This window comes from Coturnix japonica, chromosome 2, assembly GCF_054131305.1.
Source record: "Coturnix japonica strain WE chromosome 2, WE-NBRP24, whole genome shotgun sequence".
In the NCBI taxonomy this organism is placed as follows: Eukaryota; Metazoa; Chordata; class Aves; order Galliformes; family Phasianidae; genus Coturnix; species Coturnix japonica.
In genome coordinates, this window is record NC_140664.1 from 38,940,568 (window position 1) to 38,968,566 (window position 27,999).

General features: G+C 38.6%; 1 protein-coding gene across 14 annotated transcripts; it reads left to right on the forward strand.

Annotated features, from left to right (window-relative positions):
• Positions 1–675: 675 nt before the first annotated feature.
• On the forward strand, positions 676–27,979 carry LOC107310111 (ras-related protein Rab-10-like). Of its 14 annotated transcripts, none has more exons than XR_014942578.1 (7): positions 676–921; positions 6,114–6,174; positions 6,897–7,035; positions 11,200–11,245; positions 14,710–14,799; positions 19,772–19,873; positions 27,618–27,979. XR_014942578.1 is itself a non-coding variant. In XM_015855453.3 (7 exons), the coding sequence occupies exons 1-7, from the start codon at positions 877–879 to the stop codon at positions 27,690–27,692; spliced, it is 567 nt and encodes a 188-aa protein (XP_015710939.1). In that variant the 5' UTR covers positions 676–876; the 3' UTR covers positions 27,693–27,979. The 14 variants fall into 14 exon arrangements, 12 of the variants coding, with proteins under 12 accessions (XP_015710939.1, XP_085393593.1, XP_085393597.1 ...); XR_014942579.1 differs by lacking the exon at positions 27,618–27,979 and adding an exon at positions 3,695–3,749 and having other exon boundaries at positions 19,772–19,878; XM_015855453.3 differs by lacking the exon at positions 11,200–11,245 and adding an exon at positions 3,695–3,749.
• Positions 27,980–27,999: the final 20 nt, after the last annotated feature.

Here is a 27,999-nt window from a genome sequence, read left to right on the forward strand (position 1 = left end):
AGTCTTATTAATGCACAGTATTTCTCTATCCCCAATGGAAATACTTTGACTGATACATTCTTTGGCAGTAGTGGGTTTTCTTACACTGTAATGTCTCACAGATATCCTGAGAAGACCAGCTAACTCACTAGATGACCTCATTCTTTGTTTCTACTGATTATTCCCCAATTTATAGCAGATTTTTAGAATTATTATTATTATTGTGTTGTTTTTTTCCCCCCATCAACGAAGGAAGCTGCACTGATTTAGAAACAAGTTACTGTTATCCTTCAGAAATCTGCCACCACGAAGTCGTAAAGGTTTGTGGCTAACCAGTTTCATACTGAAGTGCAGGTTTGTAGGTGGCTGAGAGGGGAGTGATGGGGACATCTGATAAGAGGACTTCCCAAACTGTGCTAAGTGGAACTTCCAGAGTTGTTCTCCACACAGAAGGTGTTAAATCTGCTGTCCACACAGCTCACCGTGATAGTCAATTACAAACGAGAAAAAGAGGAAATTCTTTAAGCTCATTTCCTCTGCCTCTCCGCCGTTAGCTCTCGTAAGAACAAACGGATTGCGTATCTCCATCTCCAGCCACTCCAAGCCGCCTCAAGGAGGGCAGCCCGCTCTCGAACCGCCCGGCCTCTCCCCTCAGCCCGGCCCCGCGGGCGTGACGGCCCCAAGGCCGGAGGCGGCGCTTTCGCCATGACATTGGAGCGGCCGAAGCGCTGCGGCCCCCGCCCGGCCCGGCCCGGCTCGGCCCTCCGTGCCTCCCGCCTGCCATGGCGGTGCCGGGACAGGGCGATGAAGGGAGGTCGGCTCTGCTGATGAAAATCGTGATGGCCGGGGAGTCCTGCGTGGGGAAAACCTCCATCGTGCGGAGGTACACGGAGCCCAATGCGGCTGCCGCCTTCTCCTCCTCCTCCTACCTGGCCACGATCGGTGAGTGCCCGCCCGCCTTGGGCCGGCCCTGCCCGCGCTGTCCCGCAGCCCTGGCTCCGTCCCTCCCGCTCCCCTTTCACTCCTCGCCGTCCTTGTGCTGTCCGTGCCTGCCTGGCTTTGCTGCAGGTGCCCGGTGCCACCCGCGTGTGGGTGCTTGGAGTGTGACAGCACTGCAGTGCTTGTGGTTCTGGCTCCAAAACCGCTGTTCTCCAGCTCCTGTGCTGTCACTGTGCTTTTTCTGTGTGGAGGCGATTTGTTTTGTGTTGCACTGTTGCTCGTAGCTTCAGGTAGAGGCCTGGCTGTGTCACACTGATGTGCCTGCAGAGAAAGCTGCCTCTACTTCAGAGTGCTCTCAGACTTCAGTAACGCTCCCAGTTCCTCCGTCTCTCCTGACAGAAAGACTCTTAACTTCATATTAGAGCACTTTGATGGTGTAAAGTCAAGAAGTCCTTTGCTCTAAGTAGCCACATATGTCAGTGTTGAAGCAGAGACACTGCTCAGCTGGAAATGGTCATCCCTACTGTATGCAGGGGATGTAGCATTCCCCATTTCCACTGTCACTGTGGTCCCATCCCCTGTCACCTTCAGAATTGTGAGCTGATCCTCAGCTTGGACTCTTAAACTCAGCAGGGCTGTGGGTGATGGCTTCTGCAATAGTGATGTTGAAGGTGGAAGTTCCATGCTCTAAAGGACAGACACAGCTGAGAAAATGGAAGTTTCATTCTTTGCAGCACAGCTGTGGTCAGTAATGGGGTAAAGGAAAAAGACGCATTGCCACATTTTGGATTTTTTTTTTAATCATGATGTCTTCTTCCTCTTTGTCGACACTATCAAAATAAATGTTTTCAATTGCGTGCCAGTTTCACACAGGCTCAGCCCCGTCAGCCCTCTCTGCTGTGCAGCCTGTTGAATGCTCATCTGATGCTTTACTTGTTGTCTCAACGTTGGCGAGAGAAGCAGAAAGCTTATCCAGGCTGTTCAAACAACTGATTTTCCTGACAAAACTGTATGTCACCACCACCCTCAGTGACAAATGGTCACAGCTAAAGAAGCTGAAAGGTTGTCTGGGAGCTGTGAAGAATCCTGTGTTGTCATGAGTCACGGGTTTGTGCAACTAGAAAAAATCCGAGTGTTATTGCAGGGGGAGGAAAAATAAATCCTGCTTGGCTCCAGCAGGGAAATTGTCTAAAATTATGTATTTTATGAAAAAATAAAATTGCAGTAAATTTTCATGGAAAGCCCTTTATGTGACATTTGAATGCTCAAGGATGGGTGCCATTCCTCCTCCTCAATTATGCAGTTTGGGTAAATTATAAGCAGTTAAAGTTTTCTAATTAAACTTATACGCATCATAAGGCAGGTGCATTGCATTGTGAATGGTGGGCTGTAGTAGGCTATAAAGAATAAGTGTTTTTGTTTAAACAGTGGCATTGCATATAACGCCATGGAGAAAGTTTATGAACAGAAAAACTCCTCTTGTATATAAGTGAATAGGATTGTGGGCTCATGATCTCACATTCTGTAAGGCTTTTCTTTTGCTGGACTGTGCTGGCTGTGGTCCCAAAGGCATGTTTTATGTGGGAAAGAGGTGTGAATCCTCCCTAACCTACTGTAGGGAACATGCTTTAGCAGGGGGTGTGACTTGATGAACCCCTGAGGTCCATTCCAACCCCTACAATTTAGCGATCTCTGTAGATACTCCAGTACTCGCTCACTCAGGAAATAGAATTTGTCAACAAAAATTAATGATATTGAAGGTGAACATGTTTTGTTCTAACAATCCTAGTTGTAATCCTCATCTTCATTCTGGTGAAGAATCATAGCTTACACTCGACCCAAGTGAGGTGGCTCCAGGGCTAGAAAAGTAAGTCCCAGCTGTTCCATGGGCTGAAGTCCACCACTAGTCATGAGCAGCTCATCAGTGGATTTCTTTTAATCAGCTGCTGTTAGATGATGAGATCATTACAACAGCAACCCAGTTATTACTTCTCATGCTTGCCAGGAGCTCCCAGTTCTTCCTTTCAGCTCTGCCCTGGCTATTGCTGTGCAGGACCATCTCATCTGTATCGGGGTAAAAAGTGTATTGTGGTTTTCATAGAACCATAATATCTTTTGAGTTGGAGAGACCTTAAAGGTCATGTAGTCCAGTTCCCCTGCAGTGAATTGCACCAGGGCAAGTTTAGGTTGGATAGTAAGAAGAACTTCTTTACAGAAAGGGTAGTTAGGTACTGGAATAGGCTCCCCAGGGAGATGGTTGAATCACCATCCCTGGTTGTGTTTAAGAGCTGTTTGGATGTGGTACTGAGGGATATGATTTAGTGTAGTGTTTTTAGAGTTAGGGTACTGGTTAGCCTGCGGTTGGACTTGATGATCTTCAAGGTCTTTTCCAACCTGGTTAATTCTATGATTCTATGAACAGAGAAATCTACAGCTTAGTCATGTTGCTCAGAGCCCCATCCAGCCTGACCTTGAATGAGCCCACTGTTCAGTAGGCAACTTGCACAAAACCTATTGGAAGAAAACTTTTGCAGGTGGTGAGTGTTTCATAGATAGTGAGGGAGGAGATGGGCAGTCTACAACTGAATTCCTGAGTGCTGACTATTTTAAAGCTCCTTAGGCCTTGCTGTATTTGAAGTGCCTCTGTCCTCATGCGGGCATACTTACTATTTTGAATATTAAGAAAATAAATGTATGTCATGGCTATCAAACTTGGACATAACAACTAGAATATGAGTTTTTACCCAGTGTACCCATTCTTTGTGTAATTTGACAGGTGAACAGAAGCAAGTACAAGCTGTTGCATTCAAATTACGTTTATCTCAAGAGTGGTAATCAATGCTAGCTTTGCTATGTTGTTCATCTTGTGTAGTACATGGGCTTAAATGCATCTGAAACCTGCGAGCTGTCTCTTTGGCATTGTATTTCTCATTTTTCTTTTTTGTCTTTTCAATCTGCTAAGTTTGCATGAAATTTCATATAAAGACATGAACAATTCATGCATGCACAGCATATTGACTTCTGCTTTTCACTAACATTCATTGACCTTCTAGGTCAATAAATTTTGAAGTTGACTTGAGAAGTCAATACGCCTTATTTTAATTTAGATTAAGGTTTAGCCTGATTCAGCACTCTGCTTCCCTTCTTATAAACAAAAAAAAAAGCTTATGTCAATTTATTATTAAAATGTATGTCAAATCAGAGCTGTTTCCTATAGGGCTGGGGATCCCTTGCTGGATTTTAGTTTTTCTCTATGTTCCCAATGCATCATTTGGAAGTGACATTCCAGCCTCCCAGTGTTTGCTTGGTCCTTCTCAAGTGTTCTAATATCAATTGTAGGAAGCGATACAGATAATTAAACAAAACTGTGTGAATTTCAGGAGCAAATGTTTTCCATAAGGTTCAAATTTCAACTTAAATGAGCACACGAACAAATTTGGCTTCAATTATATTTCCAGCTAACGTTATTAATTCCATCAAGGAAGCTTTGCGTAATATTAATTACAGACAGCGATTATATAATTTCATCTTCCATTGCCATTGAAGTAAAAATCCATCAAACGAAGGACATGATTATCATAATAATTTTAAACTCTTTTACTACATATACCCCAAAATGTTATTACCATTGGAATCTTGTATGTGAGCACATACTCTTCAACATTTTGCACGAAATGCATTTGGAAATAAAAAAGAAAGGAAGGGAATGTATTTTTCACTGCATTTTTATATTATTGCCAACAGTGTTTTCCTATGGAAAGGTCATTTGGCACTAACATTGCTTTTTCAGTTTCTGTAGTTGTTTCAAATAGCATCTCTATGGGTGACAAGCTACCCTGGAGTTATGTGGCTGTATTTAAACCTCGTGGATTCTTCGAAAGGGCTGACAATAGAAGGACATGGGGAAATGGTTTTAAGTTAAAAGAGGGAAAATTTAGGTTGGATGTTCGGGGGAAGTTCTTCACTAGGAGAGTGGTTAGGCCCTGGAACAGGCTGCCCAGGGAGGTTGTGGATGCCCCGTCCTTGGAGGTGTTCAAGACCAGGTTGGACGGGGCCCTGGGCAACCTGATCTAGTAAATGTGTATGTTTGGTGGTCCTGCCAGGCAGGGGGGTTGGAACTACATGATCCTTGAGGTCCCTTCCAACCCGGGTCATTCTGTGATTCTGTGATTCTTGACCATGGGGAAGGCTGCGTGGCCGGCTATGGCAATGCTACCTTACCTTTATTTAACGTAGCTGACAGAAATAGCCTTCTTAATTTTTAGGGGGAAAACCTGAGCAGAGAAATCAGTAAAAAGTATTTCAGGTGTCAACAGTATAGGAATTGGAGAGAGACATTGTTACAAGTGAGGAAATGCATCCATCTAAGGTTGCAGTGATAGCAGGAAGATTCCAGCCTTGGGTTGGAGCTGCAACAGCCCACAAATATAGGAATCATATATCACAGCTGGAGTAGCAATTTGATAGTATAGTAAAGGAAAACACAACAAGTAACGAGGAAAGTATCTTTAAAGAAAGATGTGTAATATATGTAGAGACAACGTACAGCACTGGTTTCAAGTGCTAACACCTGGTTTTAGCATTAACACCCTGTATTTGGGATAAAGAGAGATTAAGAGTGTAGAGACAGATGTTGCTGATTTGAATGAAATCCAGTGTATGCTCGTCTTTGCATTTAATTAATACAGCTAATTTCTATCCCAGTTCATGCAACCCTAGATTATTAGTTTTTTTAGGGATTTGTAAGTAAAAAATAGAAAAACGGCACTTTGCATGTAACAGCTTTGTAAGCATTTATTGCTAACCATAGCTGTTCTGCAATGCAATTGGAAACAACTGAAATCACCAATGTATTTGCCAATTATTAATGTGCCTAAGCCATGAAGCTGCTGTCCTGCCACATGCCTATTAATTGAAGTATGTATATGCACACATAGTGTCAGAATATCTTTTGCTTTGACATGCCCCTATTGCTTTTATTGTAATGTATTGTCGCTTATCTGTTTTCACCACTGAATAATCTTCTTTTGCAACTTCCATTTTGAATGTGTATGATTAATTACTTATTCTTTGATATGATTCCTTCTCATTTTCATTTTCTGTTTTAAACTGCATGGTAACTGGTGTTGAGAAATTCTTCATGTGGAAATCCGCGCTATTATCAGAAATGTTACAGATTTTCTTCTTTCTTCTAGGCATTGATTTTAAAGTGAAGTGTGTAACGCTTAATGATAAAACAGTGAAACTTCAAATATGGTAAGTTTTAATCTGTGTCACAAATAAGGGCCAACTAATGTACATTACAACATGACAAAATCTTATCTGTTTTTAATTGCATGCCTTTATAAATTGCAATTGTTATGTAGTAAATCATTTTAGAATTTGAGTTTACTAAGTTAAAAAGAAAATTGTTACTAGATCGCTTTAACAAAATTCTATTGTTGCAGCATGCAAACAGTGCAGATCTACAAACCACATTAATTCTATTTAATTGTATTAGAACACTGAGGGAAGTGACAAAGCAAGAAAATTCTGTATTTCATTAATGAACAAGTGCATGCTCAAAGAATGCCGAGAGAAATCTATTTTGATGAGTCTTTGGGAACCTACACTCTATTTTTGTTTGTTTGTTTGAGCCATGTCTACAGGCATCCCATACAGAAGGTTATCTATATTTACAATTATCTAACTCCTCAGGAAGTAAGTGAACATGAATTCACTAACCAGTGTTAGATCTTCAGTTGCTCTACCTCAGGTGTTATTGCAAAAATCTTGAAGGCTTGTTGTTAGCTTTCTTAAAGCCTAATTGCAGATGGGAATCTCTGTACCCTCTTACGCTGTGTCTTTTCCCCAAACCTGCCTTCTAATTAAACCAGCTCCCTTTCTGTGTCACAGTTTACAAAGTGCTACAGTTCTACAGTTTGTTCAGTGATATCAAATTTATTTCCTTATTGTGGACTTTTTGTGCTTTCTTTCAGGGATACTGCTGGCCAGGAACGATTCCATACGCTCAGTACAAGCTATTTTCGTGGAGCACAAGGCTTTGTTCTTGTATATGACATCACAAATCTGGACAGCTTTCAAAGTGTAACAAGCTGGATGAAAGACATACATGAGGTAAATAAATCAAACAGCGATTGATCTTTTATTGAAGGTAATCAATGAGTTAATGCAGTTTATGTTTTAAACAACTGCATGAAATTTATCATTCCTTGAGCTGTATGTTCCTAACCACAATTTCTTACTTCTTACTCAGCACATAGTATGATAGTAGGATTACTGTTACGTGAAACTGAAAGACTGTGTAGATTATCCAGAACAACCACTTGCTGATACAGGAGTGCTTCTTTGAAATAAATTGAAAATACATCTCTTAATCCAGTTTTGGACATGCTGAGTTAAAGTGTTTCTGTCACCAGTGTGAGTGTTCACAAGACCTACAAACCAATCTCCATGAGCTCATCCCAGGATTTTAATTAGCTTCAGCATCAAAATTAACCAGTGATTTCCCATTCCTAATTCCATTTTTTTCTGCATAGTTGCTTCATCCCCAAAATTGAATTAAACAAATGAAATGAAAGATTCTGTTTCCCCTTTCTGGATATTCCTTTTCAGAGGTTGCTTTCAAGGGGGAGGAACTGACAAAAAGGACTGACTTTCTTTGGTGGCTTGGCTCAGTTGCTTGTAGCGCTGCAGCCAGGGAAATGTGGTTTCAGGTGATGTAGGAAGTGATTCAACAGCACAGGGTTGCCAGATGAGGTGTTACCTCCCAGCTACCTTGTCTTCGGTCTCAATATTTTTTCCTATTCTGCTTCTGGAGCCTGTCAGAAGCTTCACTGTACTTCTCTAACGTGGTGGAAAATTAACAGACAAAACGGTTGGGTAGGTTTTCACTGCATTACCAGGTTTATGGGGTTCACAGAAAGGTCTGACAGATATCAGAGGTGGCATAAAGTAAGGGGGAGGAATAAGAAGGCCAAGAGAATAATGCATGGCAACAATGTGAGGAAGGAACCGGAGAGGAGCTGACAAGCCCTCAGGCATCAGGTCCTTGTGCTAATTGTAACCCAGTATGCTGACCCATGCTAAGCCTGTATTACTCGGTCCCTTTTGATATGTTTGCTGTTGGATAATGACAGGTCCATTTTCTAAGTAATAACGTGAAAGTTTGTGGTTACTGTGATTGTATATGATTCCAAATAAGATAATGCTAGTTGTTGATTAAAATCAAAGAAATATGCAGGCAGGTGTGTTTTCTTTTGTTTGTTTTGTTTTTTAACAATACTTAACAGCCTCCTATATGACTTGGTAGGGATGTGATGTGATGGATGGAAAAGCCCATTTTAGAAAGCAGGCTCAGGAAGAAAAACCATCAAATGAATCCTTTCCTCTTGTCACCCACTCAGTACACAGATGAATTAATGAACAACACATGGTCATATATCCAATAATATATACTTAGGATATTAATACTATTGCTAAGACATTGCATATACATTACTTTAGTATGAAGAACATTACTATGGTAATGTAGTACATCATTATCCTTGACCTTACAGCTATCTTGGAAGTCTTAATGTCATCGGAGTGTAACTTCACTAATGTGCTACAAAGGAAACCTGATGATAAAAAATTCTTACCGACTTGGCTGAACACACTTCAACCTAAAACATGTGTTTTATCATTTTGTTAAGAGAAGTGTGTGACCTTCTGTCAGGCAAACCAACAAGTCATTGGATTATAGAATCACAAGGTTGGAAAGGACCTACAAGATCATCTAGTCCAACCATCCTCCCATTACCATTGCTACCACAAGCTTGTGGTGCGGTTTCATGAATGTAACAGAATATTGATGGGAGTCTTTGATCTCTGCTATCATATTGCCAACATCCACCTCTGATGTCACGGGCTTATAGAATAAAATAGGAGGCATTGCTTTTGGAGCAGCTCACACATGTATCATAGGAAATACAACCATGACTTCATAGTTGTTGGAGGGGTCATTTTGTCCTATCATTAATTATGAAAACAGAATGGTTTAGTCATTGGGTTAATATGTGCAAATATAAACACACCGTACCTGGGCCGTGTGGCTCGGGTGGAGGGAAGGATGGGACTGGCTTTTGTGGCCACAGTGCCAAAGAGGCTACGCTTAAGTCAGTGTAAGTCAATCAGGAAATCATACCTGCATGACCATTTTTTCTGTTCATAATACTTAAACGCTTTCATGTAAGAATACTCAAGCTATGGATGCTTTGTTTAATCTCACTGCCAGAAAGTAATACCTTAGTTTAAAATTTTAAAAACATGCAGAAATGCTCAATTTAGGCAATTTCTAGGAATGTAAATGGCATGATTGATTGTACCAATCTCAAAGCTAGCAATTAGTGAATGTTGTAATGGAGCTGGTTAATAATAAAAAATTCAGTTTAGTCCAAGTGTGATATCAATTTCTGAAGTGTCTTGGTGAAAATGTATGGGACCATTCATTGCAAAAGAAGTGTTTTTATGCAATAACTGTTAAAACACAGGGCGTATCATGAAAATTAATTACTTGCTTCAGGATGGTGACATTCCTTGCATTTGCTTTGGTCTGCAAATCACAGAATCACAGAATTATCAAGGTTGGAAAAGACCTAGAAGATCATCTAGTCCAACCATTACCAATACTTCCCGGCTAAATCATATTCATCAACACCACATCCAAACGTTTCTTGAACACTCCCATATGTCGGTGACTCCACCACCTCCCTGGGCAGTGCATTCCAATGCCTGACTACCCTTTCCGAGAAGAAATACTTCCTAATGTCCAGCCTGAATCTCCTCTGGTGCAGCTTAGTTCCCTCTAGTTCTATCACTGATTACACGAGAGAAGAGGCCAACCCCCAGCTCACTACAACCTCCCTTCAGGAAGTTATAGAGAGCAAACCAGTATTTCATACCCGAGAAATGACCAGTGTTGGAGCGGCTGCTGCTACAGCATCCTTAAAAATGTGCAAGGGTAAAAAATACATACATATATATATACACATATACATATATATATATATATAAAATTAAGGAAGAAAACGGAGAGACAGGTTTTGCTAAATGTCAGACTGATGAAGTTTACACCTGAACCAGTCAAACAGGATTGTTTTGAAATGAGTCGGTGATGACATTGCACTTTCATTCTTTAATTCTCTTCACAGAGATTTTAAACAGAAAAAAAACGTATTTCAGTTATTGAAAGTGTAGAATTAAGCTCTCTGCTATTAAAAATGAGCTATTGTTTAAGGATATTCAAGACATGAATACATGGTAGCAGATGTCTTCTTCTACCACTTGTATTCAGCACTAGTAGGAACTAATAGGATGGTTTATGAAAACGCTTTCTAGAAAAATATACTTTCAGCTGAGTGTCTTAGAACTTCATTGACAAATCCCATACAGGCATATTGGATTCATAATGCACTCATTAGGAGCACAATCACTGTAAGAAATTTACTTTAGAACCTGAAACTGTTCACTATTCATACGTGATGCCTTATTTATTAAGGTGTTCCTCCTGTCTGCTAACATGGTTTTAGCTATTGAATGCAGCTGTTCTGAGAGGCTGATCCTATTTGGCCATTAAAAAATCAAATACAAGCAACCATGTGCCAAATCCAGTTGCAGAAAGCAGTTCTTTCCAAGATGTGTTGAGGGAGCTTATGTACTGGTAAAAAGATTTTATGTTGAAGATGTTGAAAACTCAGTTCAACGAGTCCTTGAGCAACTGTCATAACTTCAAAGTTGTCCCTGCTTTGAGCACAGTTAGACCAGATGACTTCTGTAAGTCCTTGCTAACCTAAATTCCTTACGTGATTCACACGTTGTTGTCTGGGTCACCAGAAACTAACACAGATGGCTCTATGTGTTTTTCAAATTCATTGGGCTGGTTTTCATTGTGCTGAAGTGGCCACGGGGCTGGCATCATGATATCCTAATGACTACCACCATGCTGGAATTTTTCTGCAAGCATTTGCTGACGTAATGTACTGCTGCTGGGATATATTAGCTTTCTTCTTGTGGTTTCTAAAAGAAGTGACCCCTTAACCAGGGTATTAAATGTGTGGGTGTGGTGGGTTGCTGCTTGTTTTGCATTTGTGCCCTTTTCTGCTTCTGTCAAATTCAGTGCAGCTGAGAGTTGGGATCTGAGACAGTATTTCTGCATTATGCTTAAATAAAAGCACTACAGCAAAGTGCTTTGCAAATATAAATTAATCTGATTTCAAACTGTTCTGAGTTTTAATTTCTCAGATGGGAAAGCTTGGTGCCAGAAGGACTGAATTGTTCCAATTCATAGGTGAGTTTGTTGTTAGCACGTTTATTAAACCTGAAAATTTCTTGTCCTTGTCACCTTGCTAAATTGGTATGTCTCTAAATCCAGATTGGTTTGAGGATAAATTGTTCTATGTCTAATCAAGTCAAAGTTTACTAAGAGACAAACAAGTTCCATCACTTGTAGAATTCCACTAAAGTCCTGGAAATGAGACATTTGTAATTGAGATCTTAACGTGGCAACTGGAAAAGTACATGGGAAGATGTATCTGTGAGAATCATTATGTATGAATGCTATATGTGATGCTGTGGGGACAGGATATTCCTAGTAAATGATTCTTCATTAGTACAAAGAATGTATTTCTGGTCTCATTGTCTAGCGAGTGAAGAAACTTCCAGGCTTTGTGACCTTCCCCAGCTTTGCCTTTATCTTGCAACACGCCGGTGTGTATTTCTATGTCATCTTTGTTTCTGAAAAGTGATATTAATGCTACACTTTTCCCTCTACTGCAGTCATTAGATTGTAGCATTAAAATAGCATCTTTATCTGACCTGAGTTCTCAGGTTCACCATTTGGACCCCCAGATAAACTTCTGTTCCTATCTCAAACTGTAATCGGTCACAAAAATAGCGTGGCCCTGAACAACTGTGCCATGGAAATGTGTTGGAAGGAGAAGGTGGCGTTTCTGCAGGAAAACCTCGCTTCACTGGATCAGAGCTTTATACAAGGAGAACTCTGGAGCCTATGGTGCTGCTCCCTCATGTGGCCACCCATCACAGCAGCCCAGAAGTGAGATCCAGCTTTTGCCCAAACCTGATGGATTTAAACTCTACTGGAATGCTCAACAAACTTGGGCAACCCCAGAGAATCTTACAACTTGCACTTCTGGAGGAAAAAAAAAAAAGGACATATAGTGCTGATATTGGACATTTTCCAGAAAGATGGGTTAGGTTTTCTCCAAGTTCTGACTCTTTTTATAGGAAGCTATAATAAAATGTGAATGTTAAAAGCAGAGTAAAAACTCAGGAGATTGAATCAGAACTCTGATGTGCTTTTGGAAGATACCAAAGCAACACATTTTCCTTGTTTTTATTCTCAGTGTTTAAAGGAATTTACTTTTTTCTTCTTTTTGCCTTGATTACGTTTTTATAGTACTTTTCCATGACATGGGAAAAATGTTTCCTGACTCTGTTAGCTTGGTGAATGCAGGAGTACCTAATAGCATCTTAATGACTGTAAAATAATCATCTTCTTTTTAGCTATAGATTTAGCATTTGGAAGGCTTACTTCTGAGCTATAAATAAAAGAGGATGAAAATACACAGTCAGCTTTTAGAAGCAGCAAAGAGCCATATTTTTGGCCCATTGGAATCAGTGCACCTCTGCAGTTTTTATGCCAACGAAGTGCATGGTCAGGCTTGTGCATAGTCATACTGAGTTAATCTTTTAAGAGCTCACCTGCACAATCAGTTCTCAGAATGAAGGTCATTTTGTGTATATCCTTTAGTTTGCTAAGGGGAAGAAACTGCAATTTAACATCTTAAAAATCCAATTAAAGTGAAAACTCATGATTAAATTTTATTAATGTATGAATAAATACTTACTGAAAAGCTAGGTGTCTCTAGCCTTTGAATTTTGTTAATATTTGAAGTAGTGTAGAAAGAACATTCGTGCTTCAAAGATTCTTGCTCTTTGTGCAGAAATAAATTTGCAGAATGAATTTCATGTTTTTGCACAGAAAGGATGCCAGTATTTCCCTTTGACATTTCACTTCAGACTAAAGTCAAATGTCACTGGTAAAGCTTTCTGCTACATACAACAGTCTTTCAAATAAATTGTTGATTACGTGATCAGATTAGATTGTCTATTTACTCTATTTTAAGGACTGATGTGTACATATATATGTGTGTGTGTATTAAATTGTGCCTGCTGCTATACTCTTCAAGTGAAGCAAGTTAGTTGTGAAAGAGCACTAGACTAAAAACAATGGCTCTGTCATCCCTTAACGAACAGAGATCTTTCCTTCAGTTTCTCTGAAGGGAGATACTTGTGTCCATGTGCATCTGTGTGTGCTCTGGGGAACTGATGTGTCTTCATCTGAGTTTGTCTTCTGGTATAGGTTCTGAGAATCAGGGTTTGAGGGCTTGAAGTTTAAGTCATAGCACAGGTGACAGCAGGGCAGCTGGCCTGGCCTGCTTCTGGAGGTGACAAGTCATCCCTTGTCCAATGTACTACAGCTGTAATGATGAATTATCAGTGTGTCTGTTAGTTTGAAAAGAGGCATCTTCTGTCATATTCTATGACACTGGATAGGTAGATGTGGTTGTGCATGTCTCTACCTTTCAGTCTCTCCCCAGAAAGCTTTTGAAGACATGAGGTAGCTTTAATCCTCTCTGCAAGAGATATAAATACACCCTACAGCTTGATTAGTATTATAAAAATTAAGACTTTATTGGAGACCAGAGATGTCATCAGCAGCATTGCAGAGAGATCAGCAGCCTTAGTTCAAACCTTCTGAGTCATTAGAGAAACTGTGTGAGCATTTGCTTTCAAAGTACATTGTGGAAACAGATTACATTTGAGTTACTCGTTTCTAGACAGAGACACTTTTTCCATTTAGGCATCAAAAGTGGTTTTAAATACTACGTTTTTAACAGCAAACGTCACTTTGCAATTTCCACTGTTCCATTTCCTTGTCATGATTGCAGTCATCTATAGTTACAATAGCTTATCTTAAAATAACACTGATGCAAAGCATCCAGTGCATTTCACAGTTATCCCGTATGTAACTGGATTAGTGGAACAAAGGATGGAGGCAAGGTCAAAAAGTTAGGTTTTTCCTCCTTTTGAAGTCAATGAGGTTTTTAAAATTTTACTTCATTAAAAAATATATTGCCTTCTTCCAAGTGTCTTGGAATAATCAAACTTTTATGCTGAGGTTGAGTGCTTGGACTGTAATTTTGCTGTCTGTGTGCGAAAGCAAAGTATGGGGAGGTATTCTTTCAGGTGTAGCAAATTCCTTAGTTTTTTCTTTTCAGTGCTGGATGCAGACCTGACTAACATGCTAATCCATAGTCTCATTACTTCAGGGAGGGCAGCGTCTGCGACTTTGGAGCAGTTGCAGTCACTTTGAAGCCTCAAGATCAAGCATTCATCAGAAGATGAAACCCATGCACCATATACTTTATTCCTCATGAAGGGTGTTCCAAATTATGCCCTTTACTTTTAAGTGGCTTTTTCCTGCTCTTTGCAGTCTTACCATTTTCTTCAGGATCTCGGTAACTGATGAAAAACATTTGTACAGATGGAAAGGTCAGGAGGAAACAGCCTTTACTTTCAAGGGAATTATGTTGATGGTTTGTGTGAGTTGAAGGTAAAGGGCTTAGGGCTTATGTTGTTTGATATTTATTTATTTATTTATTTATTTATTTATTTATTTATTTATTTATTTTGTTAACTTGATGCTTATTAATGCCGGTCCTCTTTTAGAAAGCAGGTGATGAAGTGGACATAGTACTGCTGGGCAACAAGTGTGATAAGGAGTCAGAACGTGTAGTTCCAAAACATAAAGGAGAAAAGGTACCACTGATCACCAATGCTTTCTTTGGGTTCTCCTGAGTGTGTGTGTGTGACTATGAGCTGTTCCCCTGACAATGAAAGAAGTTTTCTCGATTCCAAAAATTCTGCTAGGAATTGCTCCAAAAGAACAGTGGGTTGGATGGCTTGTTTTTAACATGTGAACAGGAGTGCATTAAATAACTCCTGGCTGCTCTCTTCAGAATACTGATTTTTATTTTGAAAGCTACAATGATCTTAAATAGTTTCAGGCATTGTAATTATTTTTCAAATTATAATTTAAAGTATTTTAAAACTTATGGTTTAGTGGCTTGTCGTAGCAGGGGTAATGGGAGGATGGTTGGACTGGATGATCTTGTAGGTCTTTTCCAACCTTGTGGTTCTATGATTCTATGTAAATCTGCATCTTCAGAGCACTCCTCTATTAAGGAGTGCTAGCATATAATGCATTGCACATTCTGCATCACTTTATGATGACACTTATCAATGACTTTTTTTGCTGCCTAATCATATAGAACTATTGTGGCAGCTTGCACACTGTGATTGTATTTATCTATAAGTAATCCTAAAGAATATTGGACAGATACATTCAGTGGACTTGCAGGTCTTTTAGTTCAAACAGTAGATTACACAGTTGAGACTACAGTATAGATTAGACTACAGAGGAAGAACTAGTGTTAAGTGAGGAGTACTGTTTTAAAGGCAGATATTACCATCACTGAAAACCTGAGGAAATCCAGGGGCCATTCAATGGGAGAAGAAATTGTGATACTGATTAAAAGTCACAATGTAGATTGTGTGTGTGGTGCTCCAGAAGTAATGCCTCCTATGTTAATATACTGGGCCACAATGCCGGATACTGATGTTGGTGGTATGGCAGTAGAGGTTGACTTCTCGCAAGTATTCCATTGCATTTTGGCAGTAGTGACAGCAGTGTGAAAGACAAGCCATGTTCAGGATAGCAATGTCCATTTTCATGAGTGTGGCATGCAGGCCATTGTTCATCACTGAAAAAAATGCATTACTAAACGTAGTGCCTCTTTTGAAAAATAGAGAAAAAATAATCTTGGAATGAGCCCTTCAAGTATGCAGTCAGATAGCTGAGTCGGGCTTATTATACTGTGTTTGAGGAATAGCATGCTGATCGTTTCTTTCTGATTATGTAAGTACAGATTAGAAAGATAAAGTGTAATATATATATGCACAGGGAAAAAAGGTTGCTGAAAGGTACGGGTATACTTTCACTCAAAGAATATACTATCAGAAATCTGGATACTCAATGGACACATGTGCACAAGAGGGCAGTATTAGGGTTTTGCATGTGGTATTAACAATGACATTTTATGCATTCTTAACCATGCAATCAAAGCTCCTCTTTATGTAGACTTGTTTGGTTTTTTTTGAGGAACAAGTCTTCACCTCTTTACCAATGAGTCTGCTTTCTAGATTTCTCCTGTGTTCTGAGACAGCTTCTCAGTTACACTGTCTTGTTCTTTAATGTGATTTCAAAATGCCAGAGAATCTGACTGAGGCAGCTGGAGAAATATTGCATTAGCAGAGAGTGAACTAATAATACCATCTCACTCCAAAGATGAAAATATCCATATTAAAAGGCAAAATGGTTTACAGCAAGCTCTGCCACGTTATGATTCATTCCACAGTACCCTGTGAGTATAAGCTGTGAGAGTGTTCTTCTGCTTGCAAGGAAGATCTAAGGATTCACTGGGAATCTTACTGCGTATGTTGGCATTTCTATAGCAATCTGTTCTAAGTGAGCAGCCATGGTATACCAGTATATAAACTAAAACAGAAATTATTTGAAAAAAAAATAAAAATTAATTGCATCATTTTGATTACTCATAAATTGATATACTTAATTTTAACACTTTAAGGATTTTTTTTTGTATTAATAACTTGAAAAGTTTGAACTCAGCCTTTCTGGGCTCTTCCACTCCCCCCTCTCCAAATCAGTATTTATATATATTACTTAATGAAAAATAAGTATAAATATTGAAGATTATATGACTTTTTAGAACGTGTCCATTTTCCTTCAGTCACATCTTTCTAACAGAAATAGTCAAATAAAATGTTGCTGTGTGTTTGTTTTTCCTTTTCTCATCTTCGTGTGCTTGGCTTTAGAACTGATATTACATGTACAATACAAGTGAAAAAACATACTCCACAGTGATACAGTGCTAGGAATACTGCAGGCACATCTCTCTGATTCTACACGAAGAAACCATAGCAGGATTTTACTAGGAAACATTATATTTTGAGATAAAAGCATTAGAATAAAACTTTGCTTTGGAAAAGATAATGGCATTATTTATTTTCTTATTGTAAGTAAGTCATATTTCACGTGAGCTCTCCAAACAATTCTCAAGGATGATATAAAATAAAATTTCCAAGTAGTATTATTACCGTCAGTTTGTACATGTATGTATTTTATTTACAGGTATATACAAGATGTTCCCAAAGGCAAGAAAAAATAGTAATTCTTTGAATGTGCCTTTCCAGTTTTTTGAAGCAGAATAGACAAAGCTATGCTCATACTTGAAGCTGCATTAACACTGATTTTATTATTTTTTTTATATATCCAAATTTGGAGATAACTTGCTTGCCACAACATTATCAGTCTGCAAAAGTGAATTTAAATAGTACATATATTTCTGGAATCTCCCTCCTTGGAGATACTCAGAAGCTGCCTGGACACAGTCCTGGGCAGCCTGCTTTGGGTGTCCCAGCTTGAGCAGGGGCTGAATCAAGTGGACATGCAGGTTCTTGTTGACTAGTCCATGATTCTGTGATTAATATTCTTTCTGTGATTAATATTCTTTTTCCAACATCATGCACAAATGGAGAAAATAGGACTGCACTGATAGATGCATTTGACAGCATCAGAAGGCTGATATACTCAATGTTACTTTTTTCTTTTGTGTTGGTCTTTACGTGTGGACCTTCTTCCCAGAATTCTGCATGTACTGGCAGAGCTTAGGGAGGAAGCAGATCAGCCATCAGTAGGAGAGCAGGGTTAGAAACTGCTTAGGAAAGTTGAGCACGTCCATGGGTGTGATGTTCACCCAGCTGTGCTGAAGAAGCTGACCAATAAGACTGAGGCCTCTCAATCATTTATGAAAAATCATTATGCTTGTTAACTAGACAAAGGCCAGTGTGGCATCTATGTTTGAAACAGAAAGGAAAGAAGGAGGGTTCATACAACCATGGTCAGTCAGCCTTCAGTCCATGGAAGGGTCATGTCCTTTAAATGGATGGAAGAGGATTTGATGACATGAAGATGATTTGGCAGAATCAGCAGGGGGGTTAATTTTGCTTTGCCTGCTGATTGCCAGAAAATATATAAGGCCAGAAAATGTGTGTGAACATAGGAATAATGGTGGTTTGTAATAGATTTTGAATTTAGGCTTTTGTCACTTTAACATGTCATCTGCTCTTGGAAGCCAGGAAATGTGAGCAGGACAAATGAGCCACAAGAAGGAATGAAAATTAGCCAGATTATTTGATACCAAGGGTAGCAATTGAAGGTCATGTGTCTAGTTGGTGTCTAGTAAAGAACAGAGTACAGCAGAGGTCTATGGTGGGACCCAAATTATTCAACCTCACTGACCTGATGACAGAAGAAGATGTTCATTGCAGTCAGCTTGAGTTTAGAAGTAGTCTGTCTGAAGAAATGTAACAGACAGTTTCTTCAATTTTCAAAATTATATCTCATTATAATATTTTGGAAAATGAGCTATTTTGCTTGCTTTTTTCCAACCTTAATATCATCCTTACAATGTTTTAATTAAAATATTATGCTTTTTTTAGGTTGTTTCTAAAGCTCATTGAAAGCAATCATAGCTGGCAATTGTAGAATGGCACAGGCTGGTAGAGGCTGTAAGGACCATCTAATTCCAACCCCCTGCCATAAGCAGGGTTGCCGTCCAGCAGACCTGGCTGCCCAGGGCCCCCATCCAACCTGGCCTTAAATACATCCAGGGATGGAGCATCCACAGCTTCTCTGGGCAAGCAAGATTAGACTTTTTATCCTAATGAAGAGCCTTCCAAACAAATTAAGTGGTTAGTATACATTAAGAGCAGTAGGAGTGGTTTCCTTGATTGGGATTGCTTTCTCCAGATGTGTACCAAGAGGGGATTTATTGCAAAGGCAGTAAATAGACTCCCATTATGTTTTTTTCTGGCAGATATTCCTCCCACCTTGGTCTCCTCCCCTGGGAGGCAACAGTCAACTGTTTTTCTCTGTATATTTAACTGTATAAATTAAAATAAATTCAAGACCTTAAAAAGCTGTGAGTTTTGTAGTGTTTTTTTCTTCATGCCAATGTATTATCTAACCAAGTGTAAGAGAGGTAGACTGGAATTGAGCGAAAACAAGCAAATTAAATAAAATTAGCCAATATAAAATCTATGCTGCCAATTTCCTCTAAACGTTTTCATTATTCACCTATTACCATAATATATTTTCACATGCACATCTGTTCTTTGCATGTTTGTTATCTCTGTGCTTTTCTCTCTCTTTGGTGAAAAGTTGCATCTATTTTTTTCATTCCATCGTGCCTGCTTTTCTGTGGTTTTTGTCAATTTTTTACCTGTCCTTCAAGCATTCTGTTAATTTCCTGTAAATAACTGCCTAAGAAGCAAGTCATTTTCTAAACAAGTCAAAACACTGAGAAGAGATCCACTGGAGTGTGTTCTTATTTACAAGTAAGGATAGGTTCTGAACTTGCTTTGAAAATACATTAAAAATATATATTTAAAGACATATCTGAAATCTATAAATGGAGGATAAATATAGTGTACTTTACTGAGCTGATGTTTTCTTAGTCAATGTTTTTGTAACATGTTAAGAGCTGTCAGAAGCACCTACACATCTATTGCTATTAGTATTAATAATGTTTAATTCTGTTTTCCTAAAGGCTGTTCATCCCATTGCTGACTTTGTTTTATTTTTCTCCAGCTTGCTTGGGAACACGGGATACCCTTTTTTGAAACCAGTGCCAAAGATAACGTGAACATTGAGGATGCGTTTTCAGTTTTGACTAAGGAAATACTGGAAAAGGTAGGCTGGGAAAAGATTAAAAGGAAGATTTCAGGAGTGGAAGTACAGGGTAGTTTTGCAAAGCACAACTGTGCTGGTTTTGCATGATGCAGTGATGTTTGGGAGGATCCTTTAGCTACAGACATCCGAGGAGAGAAATACAGAAAAAGAATTGTGGGAGAACATAGACAGAGGAGAACAGGTACATGTTAAAGTGGAAGGTAAAAACGCAGGGAGGCTGTGTTTGTGGCTTTACTTCTCATCCTTTTATTCAAAGGAGGGGTTAATATTGAATGGTTACAGGATAGTTCAATTTCTAAGCCAGGATAATTCCTTCTTTCTTTAGGTTTTCTCAGAATATACTGAATACTGTTATGAGGCAGCAAAGTCATGAAAGGAGTGGACATTTTATGTTCAACAATTAAATGTTTCATCCTGAAATCATAGCTGTTTGTTTGGCTGATTTACACAAGTGCTTTTGAAGTTATTAGAACCTAAAGAGCTAAGTTAATTAGCAGTAGAATCAATATTGTAGCTGTCAAAATCAGCATCTTTAACAACCTAGCTTGTGTTGGTGAAAAAGCTTCTTGCTACTCAGGGTTTCCATACGAAAATCTTGTGTGGGACTGAATTATTGTTAATTAGCTATGAAAATGTTTTGCATCACAATTTATTTTTAGACAGTAGAATATTATTTTAGACATTAATGGATGTTCTTCATGCAGTGCATTATCATTGCCATTCATCACCAATATCAGTTATATGAAACTAGCCTTCCATTCCGAATACTCTTGAAGTCATAATAAAGATAAATGAGCAGAATTACTGACAAAGTCACAACTTGCAGTGTTTTCATTAAATAGCCATAGGGGATGGTCAGGGTAGTAGCTGAGGGTTGGACTGCTTGTAAATGAGAGTCTTGTCCTCTCATACAATAACACAAACTTTAGTTTGTTGGGTTATTTTGCTTTGGTTTTGATATATATGACTTCGGTTCCCTTAACATAAAAATAAACTTGGCAACTTAACTGCCAAATGTAGTTTAGATGAGGAGCACAATGACAAGTCTTTGAATAGCTAGGAAAAAAATTGGAAATAAGATAACTCTGATTTTTCTTTAAATGAAAAAGACATTTTCTACTGTAAATAAATAATATATTTGTAGCGTGAAGCATGAAAACTACAGACCAAAAGTTATGATCATGGCTGCTGCGAAGACAAATATCTGTGAAGTTATAATCTCCGCACGGTGCATTTACTAAGATCTGAGAGATTTCTCTGCAGCATTCAGAAATAGTGTTTGGGTATTTCTCATTGCCTGCGTTCATTTCACTTTAAGTGGAGCTTTAGTATTCCTACTAATCTTCGTGAAAATCCATGGGGTTTTAGTGTGGCCATGCAAACAAATTTAGGCCATTATACTTCAGCATGGAGTATAATTATTAGAACTGCTTGTGGATGCAGTTGTACAGTCTACATACATGCATTTGTGTTTGGAAAATATGTCCTTGGGAATTTGTAAGTTTATCCATAGCAGTATTTCTCTCTAGAAATATTTACAATCCATACTGGGGCCTCATTTATGATTACTTTGATGTATAATTTGCAATTGCTAGTGAAAGGAATTTGTTGATTTAAACAAGAAACCCTTTAGCCCAGTTGGTTCTGCCACTGGTCTGAAAAGAGTGAGTCCAGAGGAAAAAAAAATAAACCAAAATCCATCATAGAGTTTCATCGTGGTTATCTGGTTCAACAAAATAATTTGCTTGTTCATGAAACTGTGAAATCTGAATATACTACTTAAATTTTGACTTCCTGTAACTGATGAAATTGCAGAGAAGAAAAAATGTGGTAGGAAGTGTGACTAGTAACTGTGAAAAAATGACACGACAGATGCCAGTCTAGATCACTTCAGTCACACATTCACTCTGCAATAGTGAGATATGTTCATACAGCATCGCACAGCGCTTTGGCGCAAGATAGGTATGTCTGAGGTTGCAGGATATTGTATCTCATTTATTGTATCTCATTTCATTCTGCAGTAGGACTGTCTATCCTAGACTAATGAGATGACTCAGTGGTGAAAGTTTGTCACTGCTTTACTAGTCCCGAAGAGGAAAATTGTTTTAAGGAGCTCTCCTGAAAATTCTAGTATGGCCTTGCTTTTTGGAGGTAGGCTGAAGGCACTGAGAAGGCAGGCAGGCAAGCTGGCAGTCAGTAAACCATTTTCAGATGCATTGTAGTATGCTACATTAATCTCAGGACATTTTTGATTGTTTATATGCAGTCTTGTTCACTATCTACTATGGGCATTTTTTTATTAACTACTTTTAATAGCAAACATGTAGATGGGGAAAATCAACATCTGGAGTTACAGAGGTCATGTGAAATAATGAGCTTCCTGATTCTTTTGAGATTTAGAACAAGTTGTGGTTCAAATGAGAATTCCCAATTGAAAATACTAGGTAGACACGTTTTATCATCACTTTGTGCTGCCTTTTCCTATTTGTAGAATAGATTTAAATCAGTAGTGTGCGTTACTTTCGCAATACCCTGCTTTTGTGGCTTTACTTTTATTTGGCTTAAGAGAGGAAGATTACTTCTGTATCTCAGCGATTCAGATAACTGAAGCACAATTTAATTTTTCAGGTATTTATAGTCTGTGAAAATTATTCTTTGATGAGTCTCAATGCCACAGCTCTAAATTGCATGGATAGTCTCATTAAAACAATCAGGTGCTATTAGAGAACTTACCTTGGTAACAGCTGTGGAGTTATACCATATTTTGAGAATAGTTAACTCACAGTTTTCAATCACAACAGTTAATAATGACCGATTTGGAAGGGCTGTAGTGGAAATGAATGTTAATGGCACTTGAAGCCTTTCCCACAGGTTTTCTTAGACCTGTTGACAAATAACATTTTACTTTAATTCATAATTCTTACAAGTCTCAGAGAGGCCTAAACTTGTTTATTAATTGATGACAGCTGTTCCTTAGCAGTATTTCTTGTTGTCAGTGAACTATTTGTACCTGTGACTCAGTCCTCAAGAAACAGCCAAACCCCCCAAATGACCACCGAGAATGCAGTTACTATTCACACTTCAGTGTGGTTTGGATTCATGGCTGACAAGCAGTACTCTTCTCAACTCGCTTTTTAAAAGTCTTACAGGCCTCTGCATTTCTCTTTATGGGTGCAGTGGTTGGTATTTTTCTAAAGCAGGAGCAGAAGGATGGAAAATATATTCAACAGAAGGAAAGAAAACCCACACAACTGAAGTTCTTGCTGTCTTCTGAAGACTGCTATAAAGCTAACCAAAACTCATGTTATGTCTACCTCCCAAAAGTGATCGACTGCTAAGATTATTTTAATATTATAATAAATAAATACAGATCTTCTGAGCAGAGTCGAGTCAAAACTTATTTAAGAACTTTTCTTGGACTGTTTAGGTTAACATTTGAAGTTTAACAGTTGGATGTAATTTGAGATCAATATTTGAAAATAGCAGACTTCAGTTCTGTTTTTCCTTCATCTCTTTAACTTCCCTTCCAAGGCAAGAAGATTTTTGAGATAATGCAGTATGTCTCAGAATATTCCACAGATAGAAAGTCTCCAGCATTGGTTCATACAGCATTAGACAGAGATAACTACACAGAGACTGAAAATTGCTTCAACCAGCCGCTCCAGCTGGAGCTTGCAGCGTAGATACCAGATTTAATTCACTGCAAGACACAAATCCATAGGAAATCAGAATTCATTATTGCCATGGTTCTGGGAATTGTCGTTTGTCCAAAAGATCCCTATCTTAAGCAGCACCCATTCAGTATTTGTTTATTATCCTTAGTCATGTATGAAGCCCCTGGCTTTATGTGTCCTTTATTCATCTTGTACTGACCACAGAATATTAATTCTTTGTAAAGTTTTTCATAATGCTCTTAATGCTGTATTTTAGATCTATTTTAGATTTTATCTTCATAACCTTCCTAGTAACACTAAGGAGTATGTTCAGCATTGCACACATGGGAACTGTGGAACAGACATTAAAGCAAAAAGGATAAATGGTACCAACTCACATAGCAGTGCAACAATGTAGGGCCTAATTTTACTATACAATCTTGTTTAATTCAAAAAAATCTGTTCTGAACATTGAATAAGCCAGACATTCTCCTGGAAACTGTAACACATAATTAGGCCATGTAAATCAAAACTAAATCATAATGCTTGAGTATGCAGGATGAGATTCTTCTTAGTGCGCAAATTTAGCCAGCAAAAATAATTAGGCTGGGGTAGTTGGATGGAACCATCTACAGTCAGTGGATAGAGACGCGTCTTCTTAGGATGAAACTGTTCCGGAGGTGCCTTTCTCTCTTCATTGATAATAGAGGACTGTGTACATCAACCTTTCGATTTTATATTATTAAAGTTAACTAAGTTAAAGAAGACCAAAGTAAAGTTAGCACAGTTGACTTGCTTCTGGCATTGACTGACTCTGAAAGAATCGTAGGATCACAGAATGGCCTGGATTGAAAAGGACCTCAAAGATCATCTAGTTTCAAGTCCCCTGGCACAAGCAGGGTCACCAACCACCAGACCAGGGAGCCCAGAGCCTGGCTTTGAATGCCTCCAGGGATGGGGCATCCACAGCCTCCTTGGGCAACCTGTTCCAGTGCTTCACCACCCTATGTGTAGAAAAACGTCCTCCTGATATCTAACCTAAACCTCCCCTGTCTCAGTTTAAAAACATTTCACCTTGTCCTGTCAATATCCACCCTCATAAACAGCTGTTCCCCCTCCAGTTTATATGCTTCCTTTAAGTATTGGAAGGCCACAATGAGGTCACCCCAGAGCCTTCTCTTCTCCAAGCTAAACAAGCCCAGTTCCCTCAGCCTTGACTTTGATCTTGACTTCGCAGCCTGTTCGCTTTCTGAAATAGAGCTTTTGAGGTGAAATTACATTAATCTTTACTCAAATGATCAGTAGTGTTGGAGTTTTTTAAAGCATAGTTTTTTTCTGAAGTTTGCAGGATAACTGCAATACAATGTTGTCATAGTCATATGTTATTAACAGGAGAGGGAGATAGAGACCCACTCTTTGTCAGCGGGTTAGATGTGTCATAGACATTGTGGAATAGCAGGTTTAGGGAACAAAGGCTTTTATTTAAACATACAGAGAAAAATTCTACCAAACCAGTGGTGAACTGTCTCTCTAAAATATATCAAAATAACAAGAATTGGTACCAGAGTAGGTGAATCCAACTTGGCTTAATATTGCTAATCTGAACAGATTTCCAGCAACGACCGGGCAGCTGATCTTAATTAAGCTGATCTTAATTATTACATTAGAAACCATTCAAGGAACTTTGCTTATTTTCTAATGCTATTTCTCTTCGTATACAAACTTAGCTTTATTTATCCAATTAAAAAATAATGATTAGAGGGATACCAGTCATCACAATCTATCTAGAAGTTACCTGGTGTCTATTGGAAGATAGTGACACAACTTCTGCTTAGTGCTGGTGAGGAGACCAGATGGCTGTGGGGAGTAGTTGATCCTGTCTCATTTTCTCCACTGATTCTGCAGGGAGCTTAGAATGCTTACACAGATGCCTGTCAGTTTGGTGAGACACGTCTGCTGTGCTATGTAGCAGGAAAAAGTAGTATCTTAGCAGTAGATCTCAATGTCTTACTAGAATCACTACGGGGTAGAAAAGCATCTATTTCTTCATTTTTATTTTCAAGATTTAATTCTGTCCGTGATGCTGAAGTGGAAACTTGAGCTTCTTCATACCACTTTGGCTTCTTTCACCTTTCTGCTGTTTTCAGTTGTTTGTTGGCTGGCTTGCAGGGAAGATTTTCATTAGGCTGAGCTGAAATGTGAGCTTGGAGGGAGCCCTGAGTGTGGAATGTTGCCTGCCTTGTTCTCTGAGATAGGCGAAATTTGCATACATCCTCTCCTTAATTTCATGTGAGGAAGGTGCTGTAGCTCTTCAGGGCTTCTTCTCAGCACTCTGTGGGACTGCACTCATTGCTTCAGCTTTTCATGCAGGACCCACAGCATCTCTTCAGGTTGTGGTTATGCACTTCTTAAATGTGTGTAAAGCACATTGGCTTAAAGGAATCCCAAGCCCTTATCTACTTGATGAAGATCCTGTATGAAAGACTTACCAAACTGAAGTGTTATTTAAAGTCTTCAACGTTTACATGTCTATTAAAATTAACTATTATCTCTTCTTTATTTGTGGAGAGGTGGTTCTTGTCTTTCTGTCCTGTGTAATTCATTGTTAAGTACTGTCATGTAATGATTTTACAGACAGCGTGAACAAATTCGTTGTCAGGTAGGTTTTGCCTTTATTAATCACCTATAGTGCTAAGGATCCTTGCTGAACCTACACATGCAGTAAAATATTTGCAAATAAACATCATAAGTATTTAAGGAATATACAAATTATTGTCCTTTAACTGAAAGCATGAAATGAAAACATTCAAGGCCAGGCTGGATGGGGCTTTGAGCAACGTGGACTAACATTAGGAGACATTTATTTTCCCTGCATTTAGATTCATCTAAGTAATTTCAGGTGAACTTTTCTGGGTGTAGACAGGCAGTTCTGTGCTATTGTATGTGTAATCCCTAGACTTTAAATAATGAGTAGCATGGGGCTACATTGTACCACTTTTTTCTTCTCCCTTTTATCCATACACTTTGGATATCATGGCTTCCATCTGAAATAGCTGTCCTTTCTGGGAGCTTCTTTTCATTGTGAGAAATGGTAATTTGTGACTGTTGTGCTTGGGATGAGAGAGGAATGTGGTGATTCCATTGGTTGCACTCGCTTCTCTGTGTATCACTGAATACTTGGTTAACCTGCCAAGAGGCATACATGAGAATGGCAAGTAGAATTTGGACTTCTTTTTTCAAGGCAGATAACAATGAATCTCTGTGTCATTGTGCTTGGGTTCAGGTTTCAGCATTCGTATTGTTAAGAGTCCAAAGTTGCAACATTTACTAGTACTGTATTGCACAACTGGGTCTGATTGTTTCTCTGGTCAGCACTAATTATCTAGTTGTGTTTATTGCTGAAAGGAAGAGTGCTGGTTTTGCTGATTTTAGTTTTTAAATCTGCTTTTGCAATCTGCAAATAAATGTTTTACCAGGACGGAGAGCTGGTAATTCTATCATGAAAAAGACTGAGCTGTTTCCATTTGGTGCCATTTCTGTTTTTTTAGAATGGATTTAAGAAAATACAGCAACTGGAGTGAATTTCACAAAATGCAATATCCTTTTGTATCAAATAATAGTTGATGCCTTTTTCTAATGGGTACCCTTCATCTCTATTTCTCTATCCATTTCAACTGGATTTTTGCATCTCATGCCTAATAATTCAAAGATTAAGGTAATTAATAACAAATCTGTGAAAATCAGTACAGTCAAGAGAAGAACTGGTATATCTTGAACAATTCATGTAAGTAAAGATTTACATGATGGTTTATAGCATCTTCTCAGAAGACATTACATCCTCCGTCACCTTCTGAGTTAGAGGAGATGTTTGAGGCACCTGTAGAATGTAAATACACCAAGCTGTAACTTGCAGGAGCATCAGTCTCCCTTTAATTTATTAGAAAACTCTAATCTCCTATTTAAATACATAAAGGGAAAACGTATCTAGTGGCTGCACCAGATCTTTTACATATTAAAATATGTGAAAATTCAAGTTTTTCAACTGCATTTCAGTTATCTTAATTAAATGTTTGCTTTTATTTGTCTTACAGAAGTCCTGGGTATTATATGACTTAGAAGTTGTGGATCTAAATGAAAGTAAGAAGAGAACCTGCTGTTCGTTCTGAAATATCGTTTATTATTTCATTTCCTCTTCAGAGAATATTAACTCTTAAAAGGGAACATAAAAAAGAGAATTTAAAAGGGAGTCTGCAAATCCCAAAGCACAGAATGTAGGCATCCTTTTTATTACAGAAATGTTGCTGCCAAATATTTTGACGTTTCTATTTTTTTATTATTATTTTTAATGTGAAGTCGAAGCAATTATCTGACTTTTGAATCATTTGCATACAAATGGTTGCACAGGTGAAACCTGAACGTACTCATTTTCTCTCATTAAAAACATTTGCCTTAACATTTTCTTGTGCTGTTTGG

Bases quoted from the DNA above. Each gene is read 5' to 3' on its own strand.
- LOC107310111 (XM_085537464.1), top strand. From the start codon at position 762: ATGGCGGTGCCGGGACAGGGCGATGAAGGGAGGTCGGCTCTGCTGATG. The intron at 6,175-6,896 runs GTAAGTTTTAAT...GCTTTCTTTCAG, and splicing joins ACAGTGAAACTTCAAATATG to GGATACTGCTGGCCAGGAAC. The intron at 7,036-14,709 runs GTAAATAAATCA...GTCCTCTTTTAG, and splicing joins GGATGAAAGACATACATGAG to AAAGCAGGTGATGAAGTGGA.